This window comes from Maylandia zebra, linkage group LG10 (assembly GCF_041146795.1).
Source record: "Maylandia zebra isolate NMK-2024a linkage group LG10, Mzebra_GT3a, whole genome shotgun sequence".
In the NCBI taxonomy this organism is placed as follows: Eukaryota; Metazoa; Chordata; class Actinopteri; order Cichliformes; family Cichlidae; genus Maylandia; species Maylandia zebra.
In genome coordinates this window covers 845,475-862,522 of record NC_135176.1, presented here as the reverse complement: position 1 = coordinate 862,522, position 17,048 = coordinate 845,475, and the positions used below count along the sequence as shown (strand labels likewise).

Sequence of the window (17,048 nt, the reverse complement as noted above, 5' to 3'; positions counted from 1 at the left end):
GCACAGCAACACTGTTTCATGAGACAGCAGTGCTGCAACATGAGGGGAGAACCGGGAGGTTTCACTGCACTGTGAGTTATTTTTGCTACTTTTGGTAAAACTGAGGCTGTGGTTGCTTTTTTAACCTACTAGGACCTGGCGTCCACATATGGGGACATCACATTTTGGGTTATTTAGACCAAAATACTCAATGTTGCTCCACAAGGGTCTGATATCCACTTACGAGGACATTATACTGCTACTGTTCTATCAAAATTTTAAACGAATATCCTCAGATGTGGCTCTCATTTTTCTTAGAACAAAAATTAGGTAAAAAAAAAAAAAAAATCACGTAATTCTTTGTTTTTACATTTATCAGGTCCCAATCAGCCCAAAAGGAAATTAAAAATGCTGCCGTGGAAGAGTTCGGGTCTTAGGAGGTTAAATGAATAACATGTTACAATGTTCTGTTACCATGGTAACAGTGGATAGTTTTGAAATGCACTGGATTATATGAAGGAGAGCGTTTATCTCAGAACTTGTTGAATTAACATTGAGGTACACACAAAAAACACATTCTTTAAATGTCTGAAAACCCTAACAAACCCTAACACATGCATAGTTGACATACAGTATATTTCTGAATCTTGATTCTCTCAAAATAATTGAGTGACAAATAATAACTGGTTCATAGAGACTTACACATTTACTCACCACACTATTTCAAGAGCTTTGGGGGATTTGCATAAATTTCCCTGCATTCATCTGCTTCTGTAAAAGCCTGCTTTAATTTGAATGATAAAAAATTGAACTGTGACTGTTCTTAGTGTATTTCAAAATATACATCTAGAAAGTTTTTAGTCCATTAATTTCTTAATGGGCTAAAAAAGTTGATTTATTATTTCTAAATACAGAAATGCATGGAAACATTGTTACATGATTGGGGCAGAAACATTATTTAGTGTCTGGTTGTGAATACTAATGCATTCTTTTTATTAATATCCATTTAAATGTAAATGTAAAAGGCCATAGTGCCAGATCACTTGCCACGGCTTTGATTCTTTAGTAAAACATGGCTGGCCATTCAAAAAATGTTCCTGCACTTTGAAAATAAAAACACTCATCGGGATCGGGTTTTTCAGGCACCAAGGCTGTGGAACTCTCTTCCATTGTCTTTACGCTGTCTAGACTGACTCCTTTGAAAAGCAGCTGACATTTCTATACAAACAAGCTTTTCATTGTTTCATATTATTTTATTTATATTTCTGGTTTTATTGTTTTATTGTGAAGCACATTGTGATTTCTATCTGTGGAAAGTGCTATATAAATCAATTTTACTTACTTACACTTTAACCGAATATTAAAAAGTTCACTTGAGTCACAAAATGCAAATGCTTTATATTATATGTTGTAAAGACAACCTAACAGATGTTCAGTTCATAGCTACAGAATGCAGTGAAAGTATTGCAGTTACTCAAACTGACATTCATGCAAAATACCAGGATATATTTGCACAAGTGCAGCTACCTGCCCGGTCAGATAAGACCACATATTTTCTGTGGACATTTTCTTCCTGGGTTTTGCAGTTTTAAAGATAATTTTATTAACACTCAAACACTACCAAAAACAACCTTTAGTCTGCAGCTCTGACAGAAAGGTCCAAGCTGCGGACTCAAGGTTGTTTGTTGACCTCAACTTGCTCTCTGATGCATCCATCCACGTGGATCCATGTGTGTGAATGTCAGATAGAAAGCACTTAGAAAAAGAACTGTTTGTATTAATGGTGTGAATAATGGGTGAATGAGGCTGTGTAAAGATCTTTGAGTGCTCCGGGAGAGTAGAAAAGTGCTGTATAAGAATCAGCCCATTCACCATTTGACATATCTACCATCCACTTAAGCCAATCAACTGTCAACAGCCCCTACATCATTTAACATGTGTATGTTCACAGATATCCAGGGGTTCTATGAAGTGACTCTATTAAACACACAGAAAAGCTCCAAGCAAAAGCTAGAGGAACTCAACCACATGGCGGACAAGTGGGAGAAAAGTCTTTCTGTACCAAACTCTACCTGTCCAGTAGAGCAGGTGAGTGTCTGACACACTGTATCAGCCCTATAGATAGTGAATTACCTTTTTATGACAAGGGTGTCTGCCTGCTAAAGCCTTTTGGAAAGTAAAACAGACAAAGGCTGAGCGGTGAAGCATTAACAGCAATAGCATGCTGAGTGTGGGGATAAAAACCCTTTTAAGAGAGCCATGAGCAGGTGTAGGGAGATGTAGTTTCTGGTGATCAGTCATCTGAATCTGACTCTTGACAATCAGTGTGCTATTCAGCTGAATGTGATAATCTGAGCTGCTAATTCTATATTTGTTGTGCTTTACTGGAACTATACCTTAATTCAAGTACCCTGCAAAGTGTGAGCAAATGTGTTGAGGAGAACATGGGGTATTTTTTAGCACCTGCACCATTTGCACCATAAAGTAAAGGCATGACTACTCGGTGTAAAAAGTGTTGTTTAGCTTTCTAGATAAGTTACTTTGACCACTGAAAGTATCGAAAATGGATATAGCTACCTTGACATCCACTGGTTTGTGAAAACCCATTATGAAGCGTTTTTGCTGCAGGCATCTTGGTGTTTTGAAATTGGACGCGATGAGGGAGGGGTGCATCTGACTGAGAAACTGGACACACCCTGCACCCTCCTTTCTCACACACAAATGACCAAAATTTACACAGCGAACGTAATGTTGTATTTAGTATGACCTAAAATGAGAGACAGCCTGTAAACTCAGCTGGGAAGTGTTTACAGGTTCAGCACAGAGGCCTGTTTCCCATAGACTTCAATTAGCCCTTTTCCACTAGTACCTACTCAGCTCAACTCGACTACGTCATTTTCCATTACAATTCAATACCACCTAGTGTGCATTGGGTCATTATAACAAAATGGCCCAGAGTCTTTACATGTTATTGCGATGTAATTTATATGCAACACAACACTATAACAAAGGAGCACGTGAAGGCAATGGTCTGTGTACAGCTTTTTGTCAGACTCAGAGACCAGCGTATTGTTCTTTGTGTAGTTATTTCTCTCGTTGCAAAGTTTCAAAAATGGTGATTTTGATTTTCGTGAAGGAGAGGCTTTTATGACTCATTGAGTGACACCACTGATTGGCCAAACTGTGGAAGCTATGTCAATCTTTTATACTATGTCTGTGACAATCTGGTCTTTAAGTCTGACGACATTAGCCGTTTCCAGGTCCAAACTCCCCTTCAGGTCCCAAAGTCAAACGAACACTGTGGCATCACTGAGAGTTACAAACTGTCTAAATTCTTTCATCTGTAATAAAATCATCAGTGTTGCTGCTTTACCAGGTGTAACAATTAAGTTTAACATCCAGGTATCCATGAGAACAGGATTTATTAAATTTAACAAAGTTAGAAGTTAGCAGGAAGTTAGCTCGCTAGGGAGAACAGCAGGTATTGGAGAAGGGGGGATTTTATAGGCTGAAGCCGGAGGGGGCGTGAAGGAGGAGTGGTCCCGCTCCTGAAATTCAGATGATATCTCCACGAGCAGTTTGGACCTGGAAGCAGGATTCATATGCTCCTCCTTCAGTTGTTTGTGCATTTTATATAGCACCCTGTAATGTTAATTCAATTTGATTTTATTTATATAATGTTTTATATTGTAAGGTAGACCCTACAATAATACATACAGCGAAAAACCCAACAACCATATAGCCCCTTATGAGCAAGCACTTAGGCGATAATGGGAAGGAAAAACTCCCTTTTAACAGGAAGATGCCAGAACCAGGCTGTGTGAGGAACAGGATTTTGAATTCTGGATTTAACAGGAAGCCAATGAAGGGAAGCCAAAACAGGAGAAATCTACTCTCTCTTTCTAGTCCCTGTCAGTAGGGCTGGGCCACATTATACCGTTCACGGTAATACCGGTATAATGTTAGGCAACGATAGGAAAATGAAATATCGCGATAGAATATGAGTAAAACGCGCATGCGCAGTGCCTTTGTTTTCATACGCACATGGCCGATTGTTGAGTGAAACAGATGAACCAGAATTGGTTTGTAAAAATGGTGCAACTTCCGTGATGTGGAACTGGTTTGGTGTTTGTCCGTCAGATACACAACAAAGCACATTTTTTGCAGAACATGCAAGCGGCCGTCGTTATTGTCGTATTTGTCGGACTAAGATGCTCTTAAATCTGGGAGTAATCTGGGTCCTAAACTCCATATGCTTCAGGTCAAACAACACTGCAGCATCACTTAGAGTTAAAAACTGTCTAAATTCTTTCATCTTTAATAAAACGATCAGCATTGCTGCTTTACCAGGTGTAACTATAAAGTTTAGCTTCCAGGCATCCATGAAAACAAAAGTTATTACATTTAACGGAGTTAGAAGTTAGCAGGAAGCTAGCGGAAGTTAGCTCGCTAGTTTCGCTAGTTACCTAAGCATGATATAGCATGTTCTGACGGAGAGATTTCTGAAAAAAATCAAACGTACAGCTCTGCTATCACTTCCAACATAAATGAAGACAGGAAACTAAACAACAGTGATGTTTGTAGGGTTACTGAAGTTGGGCTAGCTGGTATATAATGATGTGCTACGTGATCGCTAGTGACACAGCTATGTTAGCATAACATAGTGAAGCTGGAGGACAAACACTAACACTTTTCCACTTATAAAAGTTAACGTGAGGGTTCCTGGTGGTTAGGGACAAATGCAATCGCATGACAGGATGCTGTAAACGGACCAAACTTCAGTCAGGAGAACAACTGAGATAATCCATCCACAATACGAGGTTAGTCATTAATATACTGCAACAACATGGGAATAGAGCAGCTGCCAGAGAATTCAACATTAATGAATCAATGGTACAGAAGTGGAGGAAGCAAGAAGAATGAGTTTAATAAAGTTTGATTTATCTGACTGCTTTGTTTCGCTTAATGTGCCTTATAATCCCGTGCACCTTATGGTCCGAAAAATGTGTACTGCACACTGCAGTTTAATATTGCAAAGCACCTCTTTTTAACTTCAGTGGATATTATACATGGTTATGCTCAGGATATGTCAGCCCATTTCTGCTGGAAATGCCTTTTGGTTAAACTTTCAGCAAGGAAGTTGCATTTGCACTGTTACATTTTTATAAAGCTTTAATGTACATAAAAACCAGCTTCTTGTTTAAGTAAAAATAAATGGAAGGTTGTCTTTTTGCACTAGTAATGTTGTGGAGTTGTATTTTGTCTCGCATCAATTATATCGTCAGTTATATCGTTATCGCAAATTTTCAAATATATATCGTGATAAATATTTTTGGCCATATCGCCCTGCTCTACCTGTCAGGACTCTTGCTGCAGCATTTTGGATTAGCTGAAGGCTTTTCAGGGAGTTTTTAGGACTTCCTGATAATAATGAATTACAGTCGTCCAGCCTGGAAGTAATAAATGCATGAACTAGTTTTTCAGCGTCACTCTGAGACAGGATATTTCTAACTTTAGAGATGTTGCACAAATGGAAGAACGCAGTCTTACATATTTGTTTAATATGTGCGTTGAAGGACATGTCCTGGTCAAAAATGACTCCAAGGTTCCTCACAGCGTTACTGGAGGCCAAGGTAATGCCATCCAGAGTAAGAATCTGCTTAGATACCATATTTCTAGGCTTTTCAGCTGTTTCTGTGCTGTGCTGAGCTCTGAAACCTGACTGAAACTCTTCAAATAAGCCATTCCTCTGCAGATGATCTGTTAGCTGTTTGACAACTACTCTTTCAAGGATGTTTGATATAAAGGAAGGTTGGAGATTGGCCTATAATTAGCTAAGACTGCTGGGTCTAGAGATGCTTTTTGAGTAAAGGTTTAACTACAGCCAGCTTGAAGGCCTGTGGTACATAGCTGATTATTAGAGATAGGTTGATCATATTTAAGATCGAAGCATTAATTAATGGCAGGACTTCTTTGAGCAGTTTTGTAGGAATGGGGTCTAAAAGACACGTTGATGGTTTGGAGGAAGTAATTATTGAAGTTAACTCAGAAAGATCAATTGCAGAAAAAGAGTGTTGTGGAAGTTTTCCATTAAATAAAGCCTGCAGACGAGCGGTGAGCGGTAGCTAACATTCTTTAAACAAAAAACACAAAGCACAGACAACCCAGCTTGTGGAGAGCCTACATGACCGCGGGGCAGATGGTCAGCAGAGTCTGAGCCTAGCATGGCTCTCAGTTAAATACCTTCTCCAGGAACAAAAGGCAGTACACAGCTGTTTCACACCTTAAGGTTCACACTCCCTTGCTACCTCGCAGAGTCCTCAAAGAGACAAAAGAGTCTTCCTGTGGAGTCGTCTGCTTCCCCCAATTTCCTTGCTACACCCCCACCATTTGTCTTACTGTATGAGTGTGAGACTTGTTAAAATCCAGTGGCACCAAGGCATTATACAACAAAATAATGTGATTAATACATAAGTAAAGGAAATTCCTATACAAGAGTCTAACTTAACATCAATGGTACTAAGAGTAACTGTAGATAATATTACATCTGTGGGATGATTACTGGTAATTTTTCCTCTAATGATAAAAATGTTATTTGTGAAGAAGTTCATGAAGTCATTACTAGTTAACGTTAAAGGGATTGTTGGCTCAACAGAGCTCTGACTGTTTGTCAGCCTGGCTACAGAGCTGAAGAGAAACCTGGGGTTGTTCTTATTTTCTTCAATCAGTGATGAAGAGTAAGATGTTCTGGCTTTGTGGAGGGCTTTCTTATAAAGCAGCAAACTATTTCTCCAGGCTAAATGATGATCCTCTAAATTTGTGACACGCCATTTCCTCTCCAGATTACGAGTCATCTGCTTTAGGCTACGTGTTTGAGAATTATACCACGGAGTCAGGTACTTCTGATTAGAGACCTTAGTTTTCACTGGAGCTACAGTATCCAGAGTCGTACGTAGTGAGGAGGTGAAATTATTAACAAGATAATCGACCTCTGTTGGAGTAGCGTTCAGATAGCTGCTCTGCGTTGGTACAGGGCTATATATAATTCCCTTCTCGCCCCTCTCGAAGGCTCGTTCAGGTGTGGGACTTTGAGTCATAGGCCTTCTTGTAATCAATCCATGCAGTGCACAGGTTGGTCAGCCTAGTCTTGCAGTCTCGGCTGGCTGCTCGGTCTACCAGTAGCTGGTGTTTTGCGCCTCTTGTATTTTTGCTAATCCCTTTGTGTGCCCCGCTCATGTGCCTGTTCATGTCAGCCGCTATGATGCCTGACAGGAGCATCCATGCGGTACTGAGGCAGGTTATTGGTCGGTTGTTGGACGGGACCGGTCCCTTCTGGCTATCCTTGAGGATCAGGACTGTCCGGGCTTTGGTTTGCGTGGGGAGAGGTGGGTATTCCTCCTCAGAAGAGCATCGGCCATGTTTACCATAATTCCCATGGTCCTCACATTGGGAGCCTTGAGCGCGTGGCTGAAGATCTCGGAGATCAAAATCCTTTCTTTGTAGCACTCAAGCAAGGCTTAGTCCGCTGGGTCCATAGCGAGGTCGTGTTCTTCTGTCACGGTGAGCTGTGTGGCAGGAAGAGGTTGGACCCAAAAGCAGGACTCTGAGACAAAAACTTAGAGCAGCACCTTCAATACCTGACAAAACAAATTACAAACAAAGTACATGAACACTAAGGAAACAAACGAAGATAAATTAGAACTAAGGATCTCCCAACTTGGCAACTTATGACCTGACGAGACTTGACATGACTGGAGAACATTGAACTAACAGAAAAACGCACAGCTCACGTGGGAATGTACAACAGGAGGGAATACCGCTGGACCTAATCTGATATAATAAGACAGGAAGGAAGCAAAATTGAATACACTAACACAGGACACGGGACTATCAAAATTTAAAAAAGGAAGTCAAGTACGGAGACGAGGACGAAGCCACTCGAGCTTAACACTGAGACTGAGGAAGAAACAATATTAGTTTCCCATAAGTGCAATATTATTAAGTGCAATTTTTCTGATCCAACATAGTATTTTATTCTATTTTTTTCTAGTGATGTCTTCTTTTTGTTTATAGTATGTTATTCTATTTTATCTTTTTCTATTCTTTTGTTTTTCTTAATTTTTGCTGCTCTTAACTTCGTACTGTCCACTTTCTGCCATGACCAAACAAATTTCCTACGAGTGGGACTATTAAAGGTTTATCTTATTTTATTATAGAAACTATAAATATTGCATGAGCCCACACAATTCAAGAACCAAAACCACAAATGATACAAAATCAAAGAATATAAGAAAAAACCCAAAAACACATCAACACTGGGTCACAGATCCAGTGCCATGACACTGCCAGTTTTAGAGAACAATAAAATGCTGTTTCTGTGAATATCAAAATGTTATCTTGTCCATTCATGATCCACGAGTAACAAGTATGCTTACCTATACAAATGAGGTGTCATTGTTGGTCCCTTATAAAAAAAGAGTATATGTGGTTGATTGATTGTTGTCAGAACTATATTATATTATTCTTGTATTATTTAGAAAAAGTGTAGAACTGGTCTGTGGGCATCAAGGCTTTATGTTTCTGTGCTCATTGCATGTTTAAATTAAAAGGGGACTAACCAGTTTGATATTCGACTCATAATATTAATAACAATAAAACTACTACTACTACTAATAGATGTAGTTAAACTTGTAGAGGTAGTCATAGCCTGTTCTTTGTAGTAACAACTCAACCTACAGCGTCATGTGCGTGCGTTATCGTTTATATAGTTCCAAAGAGACTGAAAATAATCTCTCTGTAACAGCACGATCTGCTGAACCACTTTACTAACGTCATCTAGTACTGTCATGATAGAGATAACTAAAGAGGATTAGTCCTCATAGACTGATGATCCCTCCATGAGGCTGTCAGTACACTGTTATATATCCTGTTTTGCTGCCACTGTCAGGGCTCTGTGTGCGGGGAGGTGGAGATGTGGATCCAAGTGCAGGACTCTGAGACGGAAATATAACTGAAAACCTCAGCTTTATTGCTGGCACCAACAAAACAGAAACCAAACATGAAAACACTAACTGGAACACACAGGCAGGATCTGAGGGTACGACGCGACACCGAGCATGGAAAACACAGGGCTTAAATACACAGGGTAGTAATGAGGGAATGGGCAACAGAAGGGAGTCACAGCTGGGGGAGATCAGGGCTAACGAGACGGGGGAGCTAAGCTGCACACACTAACATAAGACAAAGACTTTCACAATAAGACAGGAAACAAGAATTACTAAACCAGATGCAGACATGACACTGAGAGACAGACTAGACACTGAACAGAAACTGCAATGAGAACCCAAAACCTAAGAACTGATCCCTCACCAAGAATAACAGAAACAGATCTATAATGATAATAATAAACAAAGCACCAGAACATCAGAAAACAATCCATAATGCAAAAATACACCAAAACATAATAAACTCAAAATACTGGGTCCAATGGACCCAGAACCGTGACAGCCACAATCAGATGGATTAGGCAAATGTACTAAGAACTAACGAGATGCCAGATGGCTTTATCCAATTAAATTATGGGGTCCAAAGATGTTCATCTATCTCATATATATAGCACCGAGTGCTCCGATTACCACGGGGACCACTGTTACCTTCACCCTCCACATCTGCTCCAGCTGTTCTCTGAGCCCTTGGTACTTCTCAAGGTTCTCGTGTTCCTTCTTCCTGATGTTGCTGTCATTCACTACATCGATCACTACGGCCGTCTTCTTCTGTTTGTCTACCACCACTATGTCCGGTTGGTTAGCCACCACCATTTTGTCCGTCTGTATCTGGAAGTCCCACAGGATCTTAGCTCGGTCATTCTCCACCACCCTTGGGGACATCTCCCATTTTGACCTCGGGACTTCCAGGTTATACTCGGCACAGATGTTCCTGTACACTATGCCGGCCACTTGGTTATGGCGTTCCATGTATTCCCTGCCTGCTAGCATCTTGCACCCTGCTGTTATGTGCTGGATTGTCTCTGGGGCATCTTTACACAGCCTGCACCTGGAGTCTTGCCTGGTGTGATAGACCCCAGCCTCTATGGATCTTGTGCTCAGAGCTTGTTCCTGTGCTGCCATGATTAGTGCCTCTGTGCTGTCTTTCAGTCCAGCTTTGTCCAGCCACTGGTAGGACTTCTGGATATCAGCCACCTCCTCTATCTGCCGGTGGTACATACCGTGCAGGGGCCTGTCCTGCCATGATGGTTCGTTCTCTTCCTCTTCTTTGTTGGGTTTCTGCTGGCCGAGGTATTCACTGAGCATGTGGTCAGTTGGGGCCACCGTTCTGATGTAACTGTGGATGTTCGTTGTCTCATCCTGGACTGTGGTGCTGACACTCACCAGTCCACGGCCCCCTTCCTTCCGCTTAGCGTACAGCCTCAGGGTGCTGGACTTGGGGTGAAACCCTCCATGCATGGTCAGGAGCTTCCTTGTCTTTATGTCAGTGGCTTCTATCTCCTCCTTTGGCCAGCTGAGTATCCCAGCAGGGTACCTGATCACGGGCAGGGCGTACGTGTTGATGGCCCGGATCTTGTTCTTACCGTTCAGCTGACTCCTCAGGACTTGCCTGACCCTCTGCAGGTACTTGGTGGTTGCAGCTTTCCTAGCGGCCTCTTCATGGTTCCCATTTGCCCGTGGGATCCCCAGGTACTTGAAGCTAACCTCTATGTCTGCAATGCTGCCTTCTGGTAGTTCGATCCCTTCAGTTCTGACTACCTTCCCTCTCTTCGTTACCATCCGACTACACTTCTCCAGTCCGAACATTATTCCGATGTCATTGCTGTATATCCTGGTGGTGTGGATCAGTGAATCGATGTCTCGTTCACTCTTGGCTTGTCGTCATCCACGTAGAGGAGGTGGCTTCCAGTTGCTCCATTTCGTAGCCAGTCTTATGAGGGGGAAACCAAATAACAGAACCTGAAAACAAGAACTCAGGAAGTACTGGCAAACTAGGAAGCTAGAAATACTAGGACAGAAACCAAAACAAACAGTCATACTCATAATAACATCAAAAGTAAAAGTACAGAAACCAAAAACACTGGGTCACCAACCCAGGACTGTGACAAATATATTCCCACAGAAAACTGCTGCTCTAAGCCTAATTTTAAGTAGAAGCAAGAGTTAAATCACCTGCTGAGTTAATCTTATCTGCCAATCTGGCTCTTTCAACACAAAGGCAAAGGAACATGTGAGAAAGAAGCAAAATGTAAATACAAGAAAGAATCTTATTTAAATCAAATCAGGGAACAAAACTGAAATACTTCACAGAAAACCAAGACCATAACTCATGGGATCATGTGTGCAGTCCTGATGCAAAGCATTGCACATTCCTCTTAGGACATTTTAGGAATGAGAAATGATTTATTTATTCCATATTAGACAAATTCTTTTGCTGAAGTAGGTGAAACAATGACGAAATAGTAATATATATACATATATGCAAATATTCTGGCTGTTCCCTTATGCATAAGAGTCCACCACAGCATGCAGCCCTGCATGTTTGATATGTGCTGAATCATGAACAATAATAATAATAATGTTTTTTTTTCATGTTAATGGAAGAATTATGTGAATTATGTTTTTTCACTTCCTGAACTTTCTACATATATTCTACATTACAGTGATGTGTTTGATTTTATTTCTCAGCTGCATGTTCATTTGGTAACATTTGTATACAAAAAAGCAGGTAATATATCATCTAACAACTTTATGTTAAAAATGTCACTCATTGTAATCATAGTTGAATCAGCTCTGTTCGTAGCAGCATTTTGTTTTTCCTACTTTTGTTTTGGCAGATTTGTTGGTAGTTATTATGTCCAGTAATAACCACAGAGGGCGGCCACATTAGCTAAAATAATAGCTGAATGAGTATAGTATAGATTGACTCAGTTAATTGGTTTGAATTCTGATGGTGTCCTAATCCTCCTCTAGTTTATGCAGTGTTCTGTCAAATTAGTATCTTGTGAGCGAGATCCATCATCTGTTTTTGTCTTAATATTACATAAATAATACTACATAATAACAATTCATAGCTAAATAATACTTAACTTAATGAATAAACATAAATTATGTAATAAAAAATAACTAAATGATTCTACATGAAAAGTTAAAGGTATTGCTGTTAGAAGCAGGATGGTATAAAGAGGTTTTATTTTTAGGCTTAGACTATTTGAGCTTCTAATTGGAGACAGTCTGACCAGCGTATGATCACTTCATCTACTTATCGTTGCCAGATCTTGCATAACTCTTACAACTGCATCCTGTTACTGTTGTGCAGTTACCAGCTAGTCAACACTTCAAAAACCTCCATATTATATTATTATTTCACAATATACATACACAGTGTTCTTTGTTGCATGTGTATACTTCAGCTAGGCATTTCTAAGAACAACACCAGTCATTATCAGAGCTGAGTGGCTTATGCACCTGTTTGTTGTTCCCAGCAGAGGGAGCACAGCAGCTCAGAGCCCAGTGGGAGAGCGCAAGCAGAGTGCAGTGCAAACACCCCTGAGGTGAGTTTCTGTATGTTTGCAGTGTAGCAGTAGTGTATGGCTTGCAGTAGATTAGTGGGATCTTGTGTACATCACAACAAGTGCCTTGTGCCTCTGCTAGCAGCATCCATTTTAGTTGATTTAGTTCTGCATTCAAACTTGTACACTCATCAACAGTCATAGCATGGCAGAACACTGCAGCCCAGCACAGCACTTGGTTCCTTAAGAAGCAGCTGGAGGAATCTGGTGCTGCATAATCCCAGTAACAGTAAGCTCGAAATGTAAACAAGATTAGTGCTTGGCACCAGAATAACAACTGCTGTGGTAATAATATGTTAGTGGTACAAACTGGGCTGGAATGACGTTAGCCAAGCTTTTTGTTAGGGTCTCAGAGCAGGGACTGGCCTGTCTGAAGATGACAGTGTTAGTTTGCTAAGCAGTACTAACTGAACATGATTAAGAACCTGAGAGTTTATTTGTTTGAATGGAAATTAAATCTTTCCTGTGCAAATTAGGCTCTCTGACATGATCATAGTATGACAGAGTATGATCAGAGAGTCTGATTTAAGAAACTAAATGTCTGTAAAACGTCCAGTTTTAAATCAATGGGACAGCAATACTGTTCACTCCGTGTTTGTCTGTATCGATCCGTAGTTTTGTACTCATAACATAAATCTTAGTGAATTTCATTCTCCTTTATTCATTGTAAATTAAAATGGAGCCAAGTAGAAGTTGTCTATAGCCATCGAGACTACAGTCATGAAACCCATTATTGCATTTCAGAAGAAAATGTTTTGTGTTCATTTGTATAGGACATGCAAAGTGTACAGTGGATTCTTCAGTAAATCCGTCATGCAAATAGCTTGCACTGTCAGTGTTGTTGCATACAACAAGTGGCAGCTCTAACAAAGGAGGTTAAAGCATTCCTGCTCTGTAATGCAATAAGTCAAAGCTACCTGAGCCACATCGCCTGAAAAGATTAGCTCTGTCATTCTGGCAAAGACAGTTTGTGCTTGCAAATGTCTTCAGTAAGAGCAAGAAGCAACTGGGACTGGAGGGGTGCTGCTTCAAACACTAATGAAGGCAGTAATCAAGGTCAAAATCTGCAACACGCCTCTTCTGCAGCATGACTCCAGCAAACAGGTACCGTGACAGCTGATGTGGAGGAAATGAGCAGTTCAGGTTCTCATAAGTGGGAGATGGATCACATGGGAAGGGTTAAAGGTCTGTGTTATAGTGCTAGACTGACTAGAACGGACTAGAACTACACTTTCTTCCGCACAGTTATATAGTACGATAGATGCTGAGTTAGTAATGATGTACGTGTAACCATGGGAGCTTACCACCATCGTAACCAGCACAAAAGATTCGAATACAAACAACAAAAGAAAATATACAGAAATTTGGAGTTTATGACAAAGAAAAATTAACTGATGAAAATAACTTTGATGTGTGAGTTTGTCTGTGTTTTTTCAGCAGTGTGAGCATGTCTTATTGTGCTCTAATTGTTGCCTAGACTGAACACTTGCATGCTCCAACACAGCATGCTGCTTCTTTGGATTATAGCTTAATGCCGTTGCTGCTGCCTGTTGGAGGATACTGATCTGATAACAACACATCCTTTAAGTCCTGAAGGTTGTGAGGTGGGACCTCCATGAATCGAATTTATTTGTGCAGCAAATACAACAGATGTTTGATTAGACTGTTTTATATAACCAGTTATGGTCCTCAAACCATTCCTGACCCTTTTTAGCAGTTTGAGCTACAGTAGCTTGTCTGTTGGATCAGGTCAGATGGACCAGCCTTCGGTCACCACGTGAATCAGTGAGACTTGGCCTCTCATGACCCTGTCACTAATTCCTCACTGTTCCTTCCTTAGAACACTAAATAGATGCATCCATCAATATGAATGTGTGTGAATGGTAGTTAGGAATTATTTAAAAGCGTACAAAAAAGTGCTTGTGTGACTGACTGTGAATGGGTGAATGTGGCATGTTGTATAAAGCACTGAGTGCTCCAGAATTGTAGAAAAGTGCTATATATAAGATAATATATAATATATAAGCAGAGGCGTCACACAATACACAGAATGTGAACCTGACAGCGGACTACAGCAACCTCCTAAAGGAAGAGCCATGACGTGATCCTCGCCTAGTGGCTGAAGAACCTCGTGGCACTCTATGATCACCTGGCAGCACAAATAAATTGCTAAGAAAAGGCAGATTAATCAAGATCATGAAGGATCCCCACAACAGTACAGTGAATGAGCACAACAGCGATCAGGGAGTTCTAGTTTCAGAGAGATGAGCAGCTGCTGGCTAACAATCCAGACACAGTGGTGGTTGCAAGGATCTGAAGACCGCCGTCGTGATAATGTGGCAATCCCAGCAGTCAGGATGTTACAACCTGCCTCAAAAGCCACAACATAAAAGTGGAGACTGACACAAGAGTTATAAGAAGCATAGGTTATATTTTTAATTACAGCAAAACTAAATGCTCTTAAATGACATGTTAAAGCAAACATGGATGCCCCTACATGAGGATCACAAGTTGCTGCACTGAACACAGAAAAGTAATATGTGACCAACAAAAAGAGGATACAGCAGCCACAAACCAAAAGAAATACCACAACGCAAACCACAAGTAGCAACCAATATTTCCAACTAAGTGATCTGTTTGTGTAGTCACAAAGTGAATTATCAAGTAGTCCTAGATGTTGTGGACTATGTAGCTAGCTGCTGGAACGTAATATTTTCACAAGATAACATGAGATTAAAAGAGCGGGTCTACATGCAATGATGCTAGCGCTAGCCATGCTAGCATGCTACCTCCAACAGATAGTCAGACTGAGTCCACAGGTGATGACTCAGAGTCAGTTTTTTACATATCCATGTTAGAAAAAGCGGGAATAGCAAGGCTAAATGCCTTTTTAGAGTGTGTGCTTGTACAAAGGGCAGTGCAAAGTTTTCAGCGTAAACAGCAGTGTTGTTCAATTCAAACAGTTAGCTACGTCTTCCCCTCCGTGAATCGCTAACCAATCAGTGAGCTCCTTATATTGCAGCAGACTGCATTACTTTTTCTCCAAGGACCCAAAAACAAAGCAAAACAAAACACGGAAATGGTAATGGGCATAGGTAATCTGATAGTTTACAGCTAATTCTGTAGCTAATCCCAAAGATAATGCATTTGCTAATATGATCGCTATGAACTGACAGGAAAGGTAAATGCAGTGAGTAAATGGTTTTGAAAATGAGGAGTGGAATCAATTTTAAATGTCAGAAATAAATCTTGATTTTTGAATCTTTTTATTTCTCTTTTTAAAATTGCATTTTAAAAAAGATTGATTGAATGATTTCAAAATGTATTTTGGTTTTTATAAAGAGTTAAATTTTTTGTGAAAATATAAGCTTCTTTAGTTAATGTTTTTATTCATTTATTTTATTATTCATATTATTGTCTGTGTAGATACTGTGCTGGAGTGGACAGGGGGTGAAGGGTAGATTGGGAGAAAAAAAGTGGAGGAATAGAAGAAGAAAAAGGACAGAAAAAAGAGAGAAAAGAATGGGCGTTTGGGGAATAACAAGAGGAGAGGCGTGTAAGATTGTACCTATGCTTGCTGGTCCCAACCCTCGATAGTCACGTTTTGGGGGGTTTAGCAATCTTGGGGGGTTTACGAAGGATAATCTTTACGTTTATCCTTCGTACTCTATATTCCAATGATTGTTTTACTCTGTGTTGTTGTTGCTGTTGTCCTTGTCCTGGATATGTCTTCCATAGTTGCTATTTTGTTTTCTCAATAATAAAAAACAAACAAACAAACAAAAAAGAAAGGAGAAAAAAGCTAATTATTCACTGGTTGTTTAAGAAAAAGGCATTGTTGCTTTCTCCTTAAACATTTCTCTCTGGGACTTTTCCCACTGACTATATTTTTAGAGATTTTTGGGAGGGGGGTTTAGAAAGACTCACCACACACCCAATGCTGCATTAGAGTCGCATTAGAATTTCTTGACATTCTGACTGAAAGAGTAATAAAAATTCTATCATCTCGTTTCACAAGCAACTCCCTAACGTTATCTAATACGAGTTTGTATGAATATATGAGGACATAGAGAGAAAAGATGAAAACCAACTGTGCAAATCAAAAACACGCCAACAGCATTGTTGTCATGTTTGACTTTTGGCCACAGAAAAAGAAGGCTGCAAAGCTTAGATGCATGAAAAAGAAACACAAATTTCTTTTTCATGCATTTATAGAATCTTAGGCAAGACTGAACTGCACTGCAAGTTCTGTACCGAGTTCTTCTTCATATAACTGGATGTTTCATTAAGTAATTTCAGTTGAAAATTGTCAGAGGTTAGTTCCCCAGACCTCATCCACCTGGGAGTGTTTAAATAAAGGACTTAATACATAGCTCAACAATAGTTGATAAAGTATCGCATAAAGTATGTTCCAGTCACTTTGTAATTGAGAATAAGAGTGCACATCTGCAGACAAATAGTTAAATCTGTGATTCTGGATTGCATTAAAATG

At 40.1% G+C, this 17,048-nt stretch overlaps 1 protein-coding gene across 14 annotated transcripts in view; it reads left to right on the top strand.

Annotated features, from left to right (window-relative positions):
• Positions 1–17,048, top strand: part of dlg2 (discs, large homolog 2 (Drosophila)) — a 174,324-nt gene that overhangs the window by 38,188 nt on the left and 119,088 nt on the right. For 8 of the 14 annotated variants that reach the window (XM_004561691.2, XM_004561695.2, XM_004561693.2 and 5 more), the window contains 2 exons: positions 1,931–2,067; positions 12,470–12,538. The exons of 1 other annotated variant lie outside the window; for it this stretch is intronic. In XM_004561691.2, the coding sequence (XP_004561748.1) occupies positions 1,931–2,067; positions 12,470–12,538 (206 nt within the window). Of the gene's footprint in view, positions 1–43; positions 72–1,930; positions 2,068–12,469; positions 12,539–13,483; positions 13,661–17,048 lie in introns of those variants that run through there. 5 more of the 14 variants (XM_012921996.2, XM_076888855.1, XM_004561694.2 and 2 more) reach the window with 5 other exon arrangements.